This window comes from Penaeus japonicus, unplaced genomic scaffold, assembly GCF_977035675.1.
Source record: "Penaeus japonicus unplaced genomic scaffold, GWHDUDI00000001_assembly GWHDUDI00000034, whole genome shotgun sequence".
Classification (NCBI taxonomy): Eukaryota; Metazoa; Arthropoda; class Malacostraca; order Decapoda; family Penaeidae; genus Penaeus; species Penaeus japonicus.
Genome location: NW_028234436.1, coordinates 12,502,319 through 12,519,430, shown reverse-complemented (window position 1 = coordinate 12,519,430; position 17,112 = coordinate 12,502,319). Strand labels below are relative to the sequence as shown.

Genomic DNA, 17,112 nt, shown 5'->3' with positions numbered 1-17,112 from the left:
ATACATATTTCTTAGAGAGAAAGAGGAAAAGCGAGGGAGAGAAGGAGGAGGGAGAGTGAAAAGGGGGAAGGGGAAGGGGGAGAAGGGTTAGGCGGGAGGGGTAGAGGAAAAGGAATAAGGAGAGAGAGAGAGAGAGACAGACAGACAGACAGACAGACAGACAGACAGACAGACAGACAGACAGACAGACAGACAGACAGACAGACAGACAGACAGACAGACAGACAGACAGACAGACAGAGAAAGAAAAGTAGAAGGAAAGAACCTCAAGAAACAAAATAAGCGAGAGTGCCTTCTGAGGAAACCACAAGAGCTGTGAAGTTAGGAAAAAAAGAATCGCGGATTTCTCATAGCGTTCGTGAGTGAGCCAGGTGTCTCAAGGTGATCGTAGGAAACGCTCGGCATTTCCTGTGTTATATCCTACAGTCCGATTTATGCCATGTAGTCATAAATAAATCCAACGCCACCTTTTGGACTTCACTTTCCTGTTCCATGGGAAACGAACCCCTATCGATAGACGGCATTAGAAGACCCAAATATGTGAACTCGTCATCCGATATACGTATCATGTGTATCATGTATTTTAGGCGTGTTATATAAGCATGTCTCTTGTGTATGTGGGAGTGCGAGCAGCGAGTAGTATGTACAGTGGTCTAAGCGACGGAGTGGGTGTGGTCACCTACGCAATGTGACTCGTCTACTCGTTACAGTGTACAGGTACTCTCCTCCTCCTCCTCCTCCTTCTCGTCCTCTATATCATTCTTCTTCTTGTCCTCTATCTCCTTCTTCTTCTTGTCCTCTATCTCATTCTTCTCCTCCTCCTTCTCCTTCTTGTCCTCAATCTCCTCCTCCTTCTTCTTCTTCTTCTTCTCCTCTATCTCCTTCCTCTTCTCTTCCTCCTCCTCCTTCTTCTTCTCCTCCTCCTCCTCCTCCTCCTCCTCCTCCTCCTCCTTCTTCTTCTTCTTCTTCTTCTTCTTCTTCTTCTTCTTCTTCTTCTTCTTCTCCTCCTCCTCCTCCTCCTCCTCCTCCTCCTCCTCCTCCTCCTCCTCCTCCTCCTCCCGCCGCCGCCGCTACTGCCCACCCGGAACAAGTGTTTCATAATGACGAACAGAACTGGAGGGGAAAAGGGTGTTGAAATAGCCCCAGCTCTTTCTGTGTTACTGCTAGTACGGCTACGGGGATTACTCTATAGCCAAGGCGTTGTCTATGGGAACGGGAAGGGGGGGGGAGTGAGGGGGGGAGGAAGGGGGGAGCTTAAGTAAAGACTATTCTTCTAAGGTGTAATGCTATAGGGGAAGAGGATGGTCTCAGGAGCTATCAAAGGATTCTTTGCATATTATCAGATTCAGTGAAGAGCCCCGAGTTCATTGTTATTCTTCCTTGCCTTCTTTTTCGGTATTGTGATTGTTGATACGCATGTAGATATCATTATTGCAGTGGTTGTTTGTGTATGCAAATATTTAGTACCGGCAGTGCTGTTACTTTGCAGTTGTTATTATTAGCATACGTGGGGGTAGATTTAGTAATAGTGATAGTAGTATTGTGGTTTAAGTATTAGTACTAGTAGTATTGGTACTGGTGGAAGTTATGATGATCATATCACGGTATAGTAATATACGTGATCATTACCGTCATTATTATCTTGCATAATTGCGATTACCAATGTTCGTACTCTCTCTCTCTTTATATATATATATATATATATATATATTTATATATATATATATATATATATATTTACTAGATATAACTGCTATTACAGTCGTATTATGCCATCGTCATTAAAGTTATAGTGCATGGAAGGAAACGCAACAAAGTCTCTGGTGACTCTTGGTCAATTTCCAGACCCCGCCAGTTATTTACCAAATATAACGTCACTGTAGCAGTTGCTTCCACAGCTTACTATAGCATGTGAACTGTGTTATGATGACGTACTATACGCGTTATGTCAGGTAGAATTAATTTCTTTGTTGTTACGATAGCATATTACGTAAGTGAGTCGGGAGTGAAAGTTGGTTCCAGAGGGGGGGAGTTGCCAAGTAGGGATTTAACTGTTGTTTCTGCTACCTCCATCGCCTCTTAATGGTTGGAAAATCTTCTTATCAGCAGCCCTCGAGAGCTGATGGAGCGATGCGATATACTGCAAGAATTAGCCTCGCCGAATAGTTTATATAAAGCCTTTGAGATCGTGCTTTAAGGAGTCGTTTTGAGAACGCACGGGGGGAGGGAGGGGGGGGTGTACTATAACATCGTTTGAAACAATCCCCGCTTTTAAAAAAATATATAAATTATTTGCACGTTAAATCTGAATACATACGTTATGAAACAGTGATGCGTACGAACGCGTATGTAGGTATTGTGAAATTGAGCGAGGAAAAGAAATCGGTCTTACGAGCCCCGTCTCACCTAGAAGTTAACACAACTGCCATCTGTTGGCAAACAATCCTATTACCGTGTGGGGGTTACCTGCTGGGAAGTTAAGGGAAGACTCATTCAAACTCTACTCAAGCTTTGTCGTTTCCTTTTGGGATCGGTGGGAGACCTGATTTATCTTACGAATGGATCATTCTGCGTGGGTTTTAATTGCATGTGTTAGATTTGTGTTAGATGCTATTATCGATTTAGATTTAGATATTGATGTAAGTCTTGATTTAAGCTGAATCCGTTACTAAGTGTGATCTCCTCTCCTTGCAGCTGTGCGCGCCGACCGAATGCGAGGCGGCAGAAACAAATTTGGTCCCATGTACAAACGTGACCGAGCACGGAAGCTGCAGATGCTCCGACAGAGACAGCTGTCGCACCCGGGCATCCTCTCCGGCGGAGCTCGGCATACCAGCTCGGGCGTGGCCATCACGTACTCCGCGCCCGGCTACTCCTCGGCGCCCTCCACACACGTCCACATCAAGGAGGAAATCCAGAGTCCTTTCCTCTCTTCGTCCACCTCTTCGCCAGACTCCTCGCCCTCGCCCATGGCCGGCCTGGGCGGTCTCGTGGCAGCTTCGGGCGGCGTCGGGGGCATCGTTGCCTCTGGCCCCGTGGCGCCCATCCTCGCCGGTCCCGACCCGTCCCTCTGGGTGACCAATGCCCAGTCCACCGCGGGCGGAGTGACCACGGGGACACCGCCCGCGGGAGGCGTAGGCGGCGGCGGAGGAGGAGGCGGCGGAGGCGGCGGGCGCCCGCCCACGGGTGGCCCTCGAATCCCGCACATCATCCGCGAGCTGGTGGAGACCGTGGACGACCAGGAGTGGCAGGCGTCGCTCTTCTCGCTCCTGCAGAACCAGACGTACAACCAGTGCGAGGTCGACCTGTTCGAACTCATGTGCAAAGTCCTCGACCAGAATCTGTTCGCGCAGGTCGACTGGGCGCGGAACTCCTGCTTCTTCAAGGACTTGAAGGTACGTGCCCCAGGGGACGCTTCCGAGCCTCATGTTTGTGTGTTCATGTTGTGTGTGTGCGTTTGATATTTATACACACACACACACACACACACACACACACACAATACTACAATATATATATATATATATATACATACATATATATCTATATATAATATACATACACACAACACACACACACACACACACACACACACACACAGAGAAATATTATATATATAAATATATATATATAAATATATATGTATATATATATATACACATATATATATACAAATATATATATATACATATAAATATATACATATATATATACTATATACATACATATATATACATATAATACAATATATATACATATATATACACATATATACATATGTATACATATATATATATAATACATATATATATATATATATATATAACACATATAATATATTTATATATATAAAAAGAGATATATTTATATACGTATACACACACACACACACACACACACACACACACACACACACACACACACACACACACACACACACACACACACACACACACACACACACACACACACTATATATATATATATATATATATATATATATATATATATATATATAGAGAGAGAGAGAGAGAGAGAGAGAGAGAGGGAGAGAGAGAGAGGGGGGGGGGCGGGGTTGAAAGTAAGTGAGAGTGAGTGAGCGTGTGTCAAGAGAGAATATTCAGTGTGAAGGCTTGTATATCACACTATACCCCCAATTACCGCTCAAATAATTTTTCGCACCCTTTGTTGGAGTAGAGAATATTTGCATTATTTAACATCAATAACCACGCTAAGTCCGCGCGAACATTGGATTTACCCATTAATTTTGATAATCTGTTAAAGCAGTGTTTTTGCGTAGGTTTGCATTTGCATAGGATGTGTTTGAGTTTAGTCAAAGTGAAAGTCCATTTACTCGTAAGGTTCTACATGATAATAATTTGCAGTAGTTCAGTGCAAAAATTTGTTTTATTAGCTTCCATAGTTTTGAGTCATACTTGAAGATCTGAAGTAATCTCTTACTTGGATCATGCAGTATGGCAGAAGCCCACGGCACTATAAAGTCTCGAGTGAAGTTTTCTGCGGTAGGCAAGTTCACATCAACTCCCTCCCTCCCTTGCCCTCCCGAATCGTTATTTCAAAATGTCACGATATTTACAGACTATAATGGTCACGGGCCTTTTAGGTATCGTTGGGAATTTTTGTTACATGTTTCAGAACCTAGGTATGTACACAAGACGGACGCTGTCAAAGGCTTTTTTTATAAATAAATTGATATGGGCAGAGAGAGTTGGGTGATAATTCTGTAAAAAAGGGAGTGGTGGCAACTGAGCATTGAGGCCACCACGACCGGATTCCGCGGTGCATTCAGGTCAGTAGTGCCAAGTGCATGATACCCTGATGCTTTTATAGCCTCAACTGGCTATTAGTGGCCACGCTCACATTAATAGATGAATACGGCCGCCTTACATCAAAAGCATTTCGTCAGTAATGCGAGGGAGAGCCAAGGAAGATGTAGTAACTGGCGGTTAATGGAAATGAGTGACGTCACGTGACCCACTCTCGCTTTCGCCTGTGACACAGTTCCTGGCACGCCATGGATTATAATGACTGTTACGCTGTAGTGAATGCCTCACTCTCGCTTTTGTTTTGTTTTGTTTATGGGATCGTGTTTATGTTTTCGGTTGGGCTTTTAAAAGAGCTTATAATGATCAATCTAGTTTAGTGTTGCGTTAGACTTTTAAATAAATCCGCTTACATTGCAGTTCGTCACAGTTATTGATGCTACAACAATTCCGCAATAGTTACATGAGTAATCTTGGACGACTTATTCGAAATAGCAATAAAATCAGATTGCCACGGCTTAAGTAGCAATTTCTTCCATCGTCGTTAGCAGCTCTGCCATGCCTTTTGGAGATTTACCCTTAGTCCCGATAACCAGTCCACGCTGGTGGGTAATCTAGCACGCCATGGCCCGGCCTCGTGCTAGGGACAACATTATCATGAATGACGTGACAGGGAGAGCGATCAAGCTGGGCCCGTGTTTGAAGTGAGAGCATGTGGCAAGTGACTGACCCCATTCCCCAGGCGGTCAGTGTGTCAAGGTTGCACGCCAGAGACCCAGCCTATTTCACTCTCTCTCGTGGCGGTGTCTCGCTTTCATTCATGTTGCCTGAGTCATCTCGGGGTGGCGTGTCCTTGTGCATTACAAAATATTATTCTGCTGAATATACAAGCTATTCTTGGGAGTTGAGATTGAGAGAAGTAAGCGGTTGGTTTCCGTGCATGTTTGGAGGACGAATGCTGGGTACATAAAAATAAGAAATCTTTTAGTAATGAGGACTTAGTCGTTTGCAGTAATACGCGTTTTTTATGATGAATTCATTTGCCAGAAGGATTTTTGTGGGTTTGTTTTATATATCATTTCCATTTCCTTATAATATTATATTACGCCCAGATGCGATAATATGAACTCGCTTTTCTGAAATAATAGGCTGTTTTAACAGCTGTCTGTCCTTTAGCTAAGAGCCTGAATGAGGTTTCATAAAGTTACGATTGATTAAATGATTATTTCGACGGGATTTTGAGCACCCTCAAGGTTATGCCAACACTAGAGTAGTTTCCCCTCAAATGGTTTTCTTTTATCGCAGCGTGAAGCAAGAATGTGGCCTTAACGTGTGTTTCTTTTGATCTCCTCCTTCGAAATAATTCAATTTATTGTCGTGTAGTATTATTATTAACTGTACATTTCTGTGTGTCTTTTATCGAGAGAAAAAAAATCGTATGGTAGTATCAACCGTTGGTTTAATTAACCCTATCACCTTTAAGTACTTAAATTAAGGGTTGGCTGGGCTTTGATAACATAAAGAGGTTGTATTTCAACCACATACCTGAAATTACAGTGTAGTTTCTTTTGGGATATTAATAGTAGAAAAAAATCACCAAATCATTTTAAGTTTTGAGAAAAACTGAAGGCCAGGAAAAGGTAGGATTCAGGAAGAAGTTAAAGAGAAGAAGCAGGAAGATTCGAGAAGTTAACACGGCGAATATCATGGGACGAATCAGAGAGAATGAGAGAGAGAGAGAGAGAGAGAGAGAGAGAAAGAGAGAGAGAAAGAGAAAGAGAGAGAGAGAAAGAAAGAAACAGAGAGAGAGAGAGAGACAATGAGAATGAGAGAGAGAGAAGCTGGATGCAGGAAGATGTGAAGCAGGTAGAGAGCCAGGGAGTCACGCTTAGGTTTCCGTCATCCGCGTCAAGGACAAGCCCAAGGATGAAAGAGTGACGTCCTAGTTTCGTGGCGAGCCCTTGTCGCCTCTATGTGGTCTGCTCGTAAGGACTATTTTCCCCTCTGGCGCCCCGGGTTTACACACACAAACGTTACTCCCATCATTGTTATGGCGAAAAATAGTATTTACGATAGTAGCGAGAGACAGCTTCTAGCGGTCAACTTCCTAGTTCTTTGTTGAAGGGCAGAAAATTAGATTAAGAAAAAAAGAAAAAAAGAAAAAAAAGAGAGAAAAATGCATTGCGGTGAAACTCGCTTCGCACTGGAGGCTGGCTGTTCTACCAAGCGTTAAACACGAGTATATATCATCAGGTATTTTAATTATAAGTCGAAAGACCAATTTCGCGTAGTTAGGTAATTCCAAGAAGCGTTACGATTTTCAAGAATTTCTCGAGGATGGTCTGAAGATATGAGACTTGAAAAAAAGAAGTAAATAACTTGAGAGAAATACTACGTAAAATAAAGAAATACTACGTAAAATAGACTAAGAAAGTAAAGAACTTTGGAGAAATACTACTTGATATAGACTAAAAAAGTAAAGAACTTTGGAGAAATACTACTTGATATAGACTAAAAAAGTAAAGAACTTATGAGAAATATTACTTATGATGATGAATTAGCACCGGAATAGAAGCATTAGGAATTATCTTAGTTCTCCCTCCTCTCTGCGGGGGAGAGAGGGGGGGGGAATAGTAGGGGGTTGGGGGGTCAGACCTTCAAGGCCACCACCAAGCCGTCATTTTGGTACAGAGCACTTTCTCTTGCTCGGCTTTCCCTCTCTTTTGGGCTGGAATTTAGAGGCAGGGGGAAGGGGGAAGGGGGAGGGGGTCGTCTTTGGAAGGGGGTGGGAGGTGGGGGGTAGTTTCGAGGCCATGAGGGGCGCTGCTTTGACCATTTTGATTTCCTTTTCTTTTTCTGTGGTTCTGTGTAGGTTTAGATTCTAAGATGGTAGTCGCTATGTTCTCGATATTCTCATGTTCTTTTTTATGTGTCTATTTATAGATATTTTCTTTATTTTGGTATACATGCAGCTTATGTAATATTCCCATATATGGTTTCCGTTCAGTTGCAAAGGGCATCTTTCAATCGCATTATGTTAATGTAACCTTTAACTCAATGCTCGTAATTGTTATACAAGGTTCTCGAAGAGGGTAAAAAGAACAGCTACCTTTCCCTACGCCCATAAAACTCACATTAAACACCTTATAGCAATTACCAGTCATGACATGTAGCGTAAGTAATAGATAATAGTCCCCCCCCCCCCACGTGTTGAGCTGTGAGTCCCTTATCACTCGGCTTACCTGTCTACTGTAGTATGTGGGTTAGTAGGGCAGAGTGGAACGGATCATAAAAGATTAAGGCTCGGGAACTCTGTATATAAATAAGGTTATTATTGCCTCGGGAGGGGACAGGATGTAGGTTGCAGGGCGATATATTTATATGCATGGTGCATTGTTAAGCTAATGAAAAGACAATACTTCTTTATTTTCATTATGGAACTCTCTTTTACTTCGTGAATTTCCGAAAGTACCCTCGGATTCGTTTACCATTCATTTACGCGAGTTATTTAGAAGAAGAAAAAAAAGGTATTATTTATGCAGAAGACGTATGTACGAGAACAAAAAAAACTGTGAGGGAAGTTGGTCATCGGGAGAGCCAAGGTGATCGATAACAGACTATGATAACTAGGTCAGGAGGAGACACTCACTGGTCCATAGTCCCCTGCCGTTAACGATGAATGTATGGGGCAAAGAGAAGCGGTTTTAGAATGATTTGATTAGCTAGGCCTTTCTCTCTCTCGGAAGCTGGAAATAGGATATAGAGAAGCTATTTTATTTTCTGGAAAGGATTTCTGTTGCATGATGAGGATTGAATACTATCGCAGAGTCTGGATTTGTGCCTGTGAGGAGACCTATTTGTTTTCTGGGAATTTTATTTCTGTGTGGGGATGACTTTCAAAGACTGATGTTTTGTTTTTTTGTATTTCAGGTTGATGATCAGATGAAGCTACTACAGCATTCGTGGTCAGATTTGCTTATCTTAGACCATCTACATCAACGCATACACAACAGGCTGCAGGTAAATAGATGGATAGATAATTTGTGTATATGTCTGTACTCTATATATCTATTTGTATATAACCAAATGCCACTTTTATTAGTAATTATGTGAATAAATCATATTGAAGTTATCTTTTTTGCTGTTCTATTCACACATGATGACATGAGACCTTGATGAATTCAGAGATATAGAGAGTGATATGTCTTAAATTGCATGTTTTACCTGACTCATCTCCAAAAGCATCCTAAACTAATCTCAAATTTTTCCGCAGGATGAAACCACACTTCCCAATGGACAGAAGTTTGACTTGCTGTCCCTGGCGCTATTGGGAACAACTCAGTTCGCAGATCGTTTTCATGCTATTCTCAATAAGCTCGTGGACCTCAAATTTGATATTTCGGACTTTGTCTGTATCAAATTTATCATTCTACTAAATCCTGGTAAATATCATAGTAGTATCTTGTAAGGGAGGGTATATACTTTGGGTTTGCTTAGTGTTATTGCTTAATAACTTGCAGTAAATAGGGATTTTGTCTTTTTAATGATAAAGTCAGCTCTCAGGGCTCTGAAAGTATTCAGAGTGAAATCTGCTAACAGTCATTTGTTTTTTCTGAAAATAATCTTCTCTTTTTCATCTCATAAGACCATAAAATGTTTTAATTGAAACATATCCATTGTAAAAAGAAAGAAAAAAACATATATGTAAATCATAGTGTAGGAGTATATAAAGTACAGTAAAATGACAACTACTTTCATATGTAAAGTTAAAGAGATTTAAAGTGATTAGTCTAAAGCCAAATACAGGCGTTAAGTTTTAGCTAAGACCCTTTTACATATCATTTTAAACTTAAGATATTTATTGGATGTAAGGAAATTTTTGAGAAAATCCTCATAGTGATTGTAGGTATTATGGACTGCATTGCAGATGTGCGGTTGCTTAGCGACCGTAGATCAGTTACAGCTGCTCATGACCAGGTGCGACAGGCATTGATGGAATACACTGCCAACGTATACCCAGATGATACGGTAGGCCTGAAATTGCTCTCGTACTTATGTATTTATGCCTTGTTTTCCCTTCTTTGTTTTCTTGGTTTTGTTTTTCACTTGATTGCCCAGGTAAGGTGTCTTATAATGCAATATCAATGTTTTACTTACAACTCTAGACTTCTGTCTTTTTTAAATGTTTAGAAAATTATAGAATCCATAATTTTTGCAAATTGTTGCATATATTAGAATCTAAATATTTATTTTTATCTCTTATTTGAAACTCCTCAATATCACAACTACCTCATATATAGCATATGGTGAAGCCTTATAGAATGCTTAATTGGATGAGAATTACATTATATTTTAACCCCTGATTGATGGCAATACTGAAGTACAGCCGATGGTGATTAGTGCATGAACTTCCTTTTTCCTTTGGGTTCTTCTCTTCCCCCTTTTATCTATTTATTCACTTATTCACTTCTTTGATGAAGTGAAGAAACTTGTGTTATCGAAGGCAAGGGTATCATGGAAAAGCCTGATATATATGGTAGTAAAGACTGGCATGGTAAAACAGCAATTTTGAAAACGATGGCCGATGTAGTATTGATAGCAGAAACAATTGCTTGTAGGTCTGGCAGTTATGCAGGATGGTTATTATGTCTTAAGAATCACTTGTGAGATTTGATGGTGGTTGTGCCATGAAATTTGCCATGAAATACAAAATAATGGATTGATTCTTTTCTTAGATATATGCTGATATCCGTAGAGAGGGAGCTTCAGTATTTTCTTTTCATCAAGTGTATTTATGATGCAAATGTTGCCAAAGTATGGACAGTCTCCTTTGAACTATAATGTGATTAACCATTTGATTTTGATATTTAAAAGTCCTGTTGTACTACATAATTGGCTTGTTTATTTGTTGTTTTTTTTGACATCAAATAGATCTCAAAATCGTGAGGTGTAGACTTTGAAAAATAAAATAGTCCGCCTTTGATGGCATAATTAAGACATTCCAACATATTTGTAAAATACATGACAGATGTGGTGACTACACTATTGCCATTATGATGGGGTTAATTGAACAGCTGACAACAGAACTTTAGAATTTTAAACCAATGATAAACTTTTCACGTTAATAATAAAACTGAGCTCTGTCATGCCATTTGCATTATGATATAATCTGAAGTAGACTTTACTTGTATTATTTACTATTGCCCAACCACACTAGCAGCCTTAGTTATGAAATGCCTATGATAAAAGAAGGACTGCCATCCTAAGGAAAATGGCATTAACAGATTACTGTGGGAAAAATTATTATTGAAAATACAGTCCACAAGATATTGACAGAGAGATGATTTCATCTTGAAACTGATAAAATTGCATTCATTTGCATCTATTGGCATTATACAATTACCTTTTTGCGGATTTCTCTATATATTCCATTTTCTTTGGGATGACAGAGCTTGATGTTAAGATTCAAAGGGCTGTATTTGCTCATGAGATTTTTTCTTATATAATTTCTCAGCTATAATTTTGCTCAGTAAAGTTTTTTTTTCTAGTAGCTGTGGTGTCAAACATCAATGCCTTTCCCTTCTCTCCATTATGTAATCCATCACAAAAATAGTTTTTTGAAAGGGATAGTCCTGTGTATTGTGAATTGCCTCCTGATTATAGTCCTTCCTCTTTGACATATTAATATGTTGACTTTTTTTTTTTTGTCTCATATCTTTTGTTTGTCTATACTATTTTCAATGTAAGGACATTTAATTGTAAATGCAGATTCAATTTTTTTTTTTTTTTTGATAGTTACAATGCAGTAAGAAAAGTTCAAAAGCCTATTTGTGACAGGGTAGCAGTCAGTCAACACCCTTGTCATGAGCAAACTAGACACACTGAGTTGCCACGATGACTGAAACATACCCGTCGTGGAGTTTGTCTTTTGCAGGCATTTTTTGAGCGTCCCCCCATGAGCCAGCTGATTGACCTCACTGTGGAAGTGGTGGCAGGCTGGTCTTAGTGCGGGTGAGGTTATTCATGCATGGGTCGCAGAGGCCTACCCTGACCCTGTTTCATCTACCCTGGTGTCTTTAGGCCAAGGGGGGGTGTCCATTCTAGGTTGAAAACAATTTTTTAAATATTTTTTTCAATCTTATAGACTTCAGTTGAATCATTTCTGTTCTTGATATGTTGATTCAGGTGCTTATTGTACTTTTACTGTTATTTAATCAAGATGCTGTAACTGAAAGAAATGTGTGGCTAGCTGTTTTGGTTTATGCATCAATGTGCTTTGTACTTTGCATACCTGTAAGCTCACTATGTGTAGGTTGCTTTGTTGTTTATGGCCTTTCAGTCTTGAAGTCATATTAGTGCTTTGATATCCATCATTGTCAGTGAAATGACTAATGTAATATCTTCTGCCAATCTGCCTTCATTCTTTTCTTAATTTTGTCCTTTTTTTCTTGTCTTCTTTTTCTTTGTATTATCATGATGATAATCATAATGATAATGATTGGTAATGATGATAACAATGGAAATAACTGCTAAATTTCACTGTGTAACTGAGTGTAGTAGTGTCCTGTTATTTTATGGATGTTGAGTTCAGAATCAGACTCAGACAATTCGTTTAGTAGTTGTAGCAAGTGCATTGACATTTGTAGTCTCTTATCTTCCTGTTCTCCATCTCAAGAACTTCTAGCCACTGTAATCCTAATGTCTCATCAAGCAACAAATCTCTGTACTGACTGCTATATCTGCTCATCGGCATTTCCCTTTAGACTTCGCTCATCAGCCTTCTCCTTATCTTTCAACCTTCATGCTTGAAATCATTTGCCCAAAGTGTCTGTTATTGTGTTTGGGCAGCCTGTGTCAAAGAAGGGACTGATCCAATGAATCTGTCTTTTTAACATGACTTTTCCTTCTAGCAGATGTTATTGTTCCTCTAGAAGCACTAAGAAAGAGAGAGAGATCGAGGAGTTTAAATATTGTATCAGTTCCTTAAAAAGATTGTTTATTATTGGTAAGCTTCCCTATTTTTTCCCCATTGTCTCCAAACTTTCGACAAGCTGCTTTACTCACTATTTATCTTCGTATATAATCCTCAGGAGAAATACCAGAAGCTCATGGACCTCTTGCCTGAATTGCACTTCCTGGCTGAAAATGGTGAAAAATACCTGTATTACAAGCACATAAATGGAGCAGCACCCACACAAACCTTGCTAATGGAGATGCTGCACACCAAAAGGAAATAGAGGAAGTGGTAACTCCCTGCTTTCAACCGTCCAGTGCGCCACATGTGTATATAAAGGTAAGAACTCGTTTGGAGGTCTTTGTTTCTCTTTCTCGATATCGGAGAATTTAGGTCTTCGATTTTCTTTGTTGATATTTGAGATGCTGATATTCATATTAGGAGCATGTAATGTCTATATATTTTTGTCATGAAACACATATTTATTAAATGTTTTTGCTTATCTCATGAACAACAACAACAAAAATTTTACTTGAATGAGCAGACAGTAAAAGTTTGAAAATAAAATCCTGAAAAGAAAGTTATTTCTATTTGATTTCCATCTTTACTTATTTACCCAAAACACAGTAGGAACTAAGCTTCCATAATTCATAGCAGGAAAGTATTCACATTGAACGTTCATTTCAGGGTGGACATGTAAGTCTTGAGTCATCGCATCAGGCCAGACGGAGGGTCTCCACCATGACCAACACACCATACAAGGCAACGTCCTGGAACGACCATCGTGGGATTCTCAGCTGTGTTTCCACCAGTCTATATAGTACATGGAAGCGGAGCCCTGTTGACACTGCCCAGCCCACAGAAGCCAGCCTCGGGTCAGCTCAATCAGTGAATCAGTCAGTAATTAAAAGTTAATGAGGAAGGAGTAAAAGGTTGAAAAAAAAAATTATAAAAATAAAAAGTAAGATCTTTTATAGAGAATATATACTTACAAATTCTCATTCTGTACTTTAAATTACTGAGTGTAAAGCTAAATGAGACCTACTCTGACCCTATACCACTACGGTCACAAACATCCGTTTGGTGAAGTGCTGTGCTAGTCATACCCTATAAAAGGGCAGTATTGTCATTCCTGAGCCTGAGACCTTACTGTGTAATTTATGGTGCTAAGCCTTCCTGGGGAAGCCATGAGGTACAAACAGCCCAAAGAACTCTTTTGAGGCAAGTGGTTAGTGTTAAGTGCTAAATGGTCCCTGTCAGTTGTTACCAGAAGCACCATGGTGCAATCAGGACTAATATTAGGAAGTTGAGGCTCCAAGTGTTGATCAGTCAGTGGTGCGCTACTCTCACTGAACGATATTATCCCTTACACATCCTCTTTCTATGGCGCATCATACCTCATTCTCACTTTTTCTTATGGTGGCGGTCTCCTCACTCACTTTGGTACAAAGCTCTCACTTGTCAATATGTTTCACGACTGTATAACTATTTATTTCTAAATATAATTGTAAAACCTGGGCACATGTCCAAAAAGCTGTTTGCCCAGATATAAATGATATCTTCATAATGCATAACACATAGTGTAAGTGTTGTGAAATAGTTTTTGATACTGTTGTTTTGTACAAGAGATTATAGTAGCAAAATAATGTATACTTGCATGAGCAAGCATCTTTACCCAGATATTGCTGCCACTTGTCCAGGATATGTGTTCATGCGAGGTAGGCAGGCTGGCTGCTCTACTTGTGTATGTCTGTCACTTAGAATATAATGATTTGTAGTTTGTTAATTAAGAAGCAGAAGCATAAAATTCTAGTGCCTCAACTAAGTTAACCTAGCATGTACAAAACACAGACATTACTGCAGTTGTGGCACATGAACCAGCACAGACAGGAGGCATATGTATGTTTGTATTATTGGTTACATGCATTTCTATTACTTTTAATGACAAATTCCTGTACACTATCATGGTTTTATTACTTGGACCATAGAAGGCATATTGGTTGGCTTCTTATTTCTTTTACAAAGAAATTTTGCCTGTATTTTATGCCCCCTTTGGTGAAGCAAAATTATTTTATTAGACAGAAAAGTAGTTCTGAATGATATTTAGAATACGAGAGAGCAATTTGCAATACAAGTTAAAACTACACTTTCTTTTAATCAATTTGCCTGGCAATGAGAAGCAATACCTCTTTTCTTTGTTTTTTTTTTTAATTAGTTTTTAATTGATCTATTTAGTTTAAGCATTGAATTAAGATTTGGAACATTCCAATTCAAGGGATTCATGGGCATTCTTCACTTAGATTATGCATTCCCCTGGTGGTCTATTAGCGTAATCACGGTCGTCATTCATCATGAGAATCATCACTATCGCTGCTGCACATTCCGCATTGCTAATTGTCATGTTTTCTCTCACTCTCTTTTCTTTCTTTCTTTCTTTCTTTTTTTTTCTTTTTTTTTTTTGCTGCTAAAAACAATGCATTTCTATTCTTGTGTCCTCTTGGTTCTTTCTCTTATTTTTTTCTGTCTCGGCCACATTTGTATAGTTCTCTTGTAGATATGTAAGTTTACTTTTATATTTTCTTCTCTCATTGCTCCTCATTGCAGGACTTAAATTTTTTAAAACTCCTTTAATATTTTTTATTTATTTAATGTGAAGGAAAGAACAAACATTGATATGATAAAGTGTGCAACGGCAGCAGCTAACAGTACCCCTGCCACTTTTAACATTAATGCTGTATTTCCTGTCTCTCACCTACTTACAAAGTGCACATCTCTTTGTTTATTATTGTTATTATAATTATCATAATTATAATTATCATCTTTATGACTATTTTAGAAAATTATATAAAAAAAAAAAATCTGTGCTTTTTCAAAAAGCAGTACCAGTGAAAAATTTTAAGGCACTGAGCCTTAGCAAAAAACAAATTATTTTTGTACCAATTGAAAATTTTATCCCTAAAATCTACTATAGCTGTTTAATATGTAATTCAAACACAGTCTGACTTAGATCTATCAGGATATGGTGTACAGCTGTTGAATTCTATGAGAGATTTATTTTTGGAACCAATTTTTTTCAGCACAAGTGAGGTGTTGGGATGAATCTAAGTCACACTGTGCTGACTCTCTAATTCATTATATGAGAAACCTCTGATTCTGAACGATAGATACGAATCTAGTATGTTGGAACATATTGCATTCTAAATGGAATATGGGCATAATCGAGTTCAAGGTCTATGGCTCAAGATCACCGTTTTCTGCGTATTTTTTACTGGTCTACGCAGTTCTTTCTTCACTCTAAAAATGATTTTTTTCGGTGTCACTTCCTTTCTGATGTTGTTTCTAGGAAAAAGAATGTGCTTAAATCATGTATTTACTTTTTTTTCAAATGGCATTGTGCTACTTGATATCTAAACACTGATAAAAAAATAAAAAAACTGTACATATTTCTCTCACGTCCTGTAAAGAAATAAACAAGTGTTCTTTGTAAAAATCGTATACTTGTTTATTGTAAAAAATGTACTCTAAGAAGAATTATATTTTGATCTTCATCTGGTGATTCCCACATTGTTTTTTTTCCTGTGAAGGGAGAATTACTAGACGTGCTTTTGAACTTTTTCCTTCTTTATTTTCCACACCAGTGCCTATTAAGAACTTTTTTCCTTTATCGGGGAATCACCACTTGAAGATTATGTTTTATATGAGACAACCCCAAACATGGAGTAGCCGCTGGGATTGGTAGGTTCTCTTATTAGATTCTATTATTAATGCAAATAATGAGAATGGGATTAATAAAGTGTTTTATTTAGAAAAAAAAAATGTTTTGTTAATTATCCTATTTGTGTGTGTGTGTGTGTGTGTGTTTCTCTCTCCCTCTCTTTTGACCCATTGCGGATGGGGGATAGATTCACTTGCCCAGTCTCCAGGATGGGTTTTATTTTAGAGCGAGGCTGCATGAAGCATCATAATTTGGATCTTCCCACTCTCTTTCAGTCACTCACTATAAAACTAGAGCCATATTTGAATTTTATTTTTTTGTGTGTTTTATTGTGCTTAGAGACTTATATATGTCATATGACAAGCTCTATCATGGCTACAGTTGACTAAAATTGAAGTATATGATCCATATCAGCTCATTATTTTCTTTATACTAAGTATGATAGAAGTATTGCTGTCTTATGGGAGGGCTAAAAGCAACTTTATTTTTTCGTATTTTTGGGCTGTCATGAAAGAATATGAAACATATAACCATCTATGAAGATAACATGAAGAGGTGGGAAAGAGGAAGGAAACCTGTGCTTATGACTGTGAGTGCCACAGTAAAAGGCATCCCTATTGGCACAGGAGCACATTTTAGACACTGGGTCGTAACCTTGC

At 38.9% G+C, this 17,112-nt stretch overlaps 1 protein-coding gene across 3 annotated transcripts in view; it reads left to right on the top strand.

Annotated features, from left to right (window-relative positions):
- The window catches only part of LOC122254474 (nuclear hormone receptor FTZ-F1), a 171,140-nt gene extending 154,586 nt beyond the window's left edge, over window positions 1-16,554 (top strand). For 2 of the 3 annotated variants that reach the window (XM_086530847.1, XM_086530846.1), the window contains 6 exons: window positions 2,695-3,395; window positions 8,715-8,804; window positions 9,058-9,226; window positions 9,712-9,812; window positions 12,875-13,077; window positions 13,426-16,554. In XM_086530847.1, coding sequence (XP_086386973.1) covers window positions 2,695-3,395; window positions 8,715-8,804; window positions 9,058-9,226; window positions 9,712-9,812; window positions 12,875-13,021 — 1,208 coding nt within the window. In that variant the 3' untranslated portion in view covers window positions 13,022-13,077; window positions 13,426-16,554. Of the gene's footprint in view, window positions 1-2,694; window positions 3,396-8,714; window positions 8,805-9,057; window positions 9,227-9,690; window positions 9,813-12,874; window positions 13,078-13,425 lie in introns of all 3 variants that reach the window. The other variant, XM_086530845.1, reaches the window with a different exon arrangement.
- Window positions 16,555-17,112: the final 558 nt, after the last annotated feature.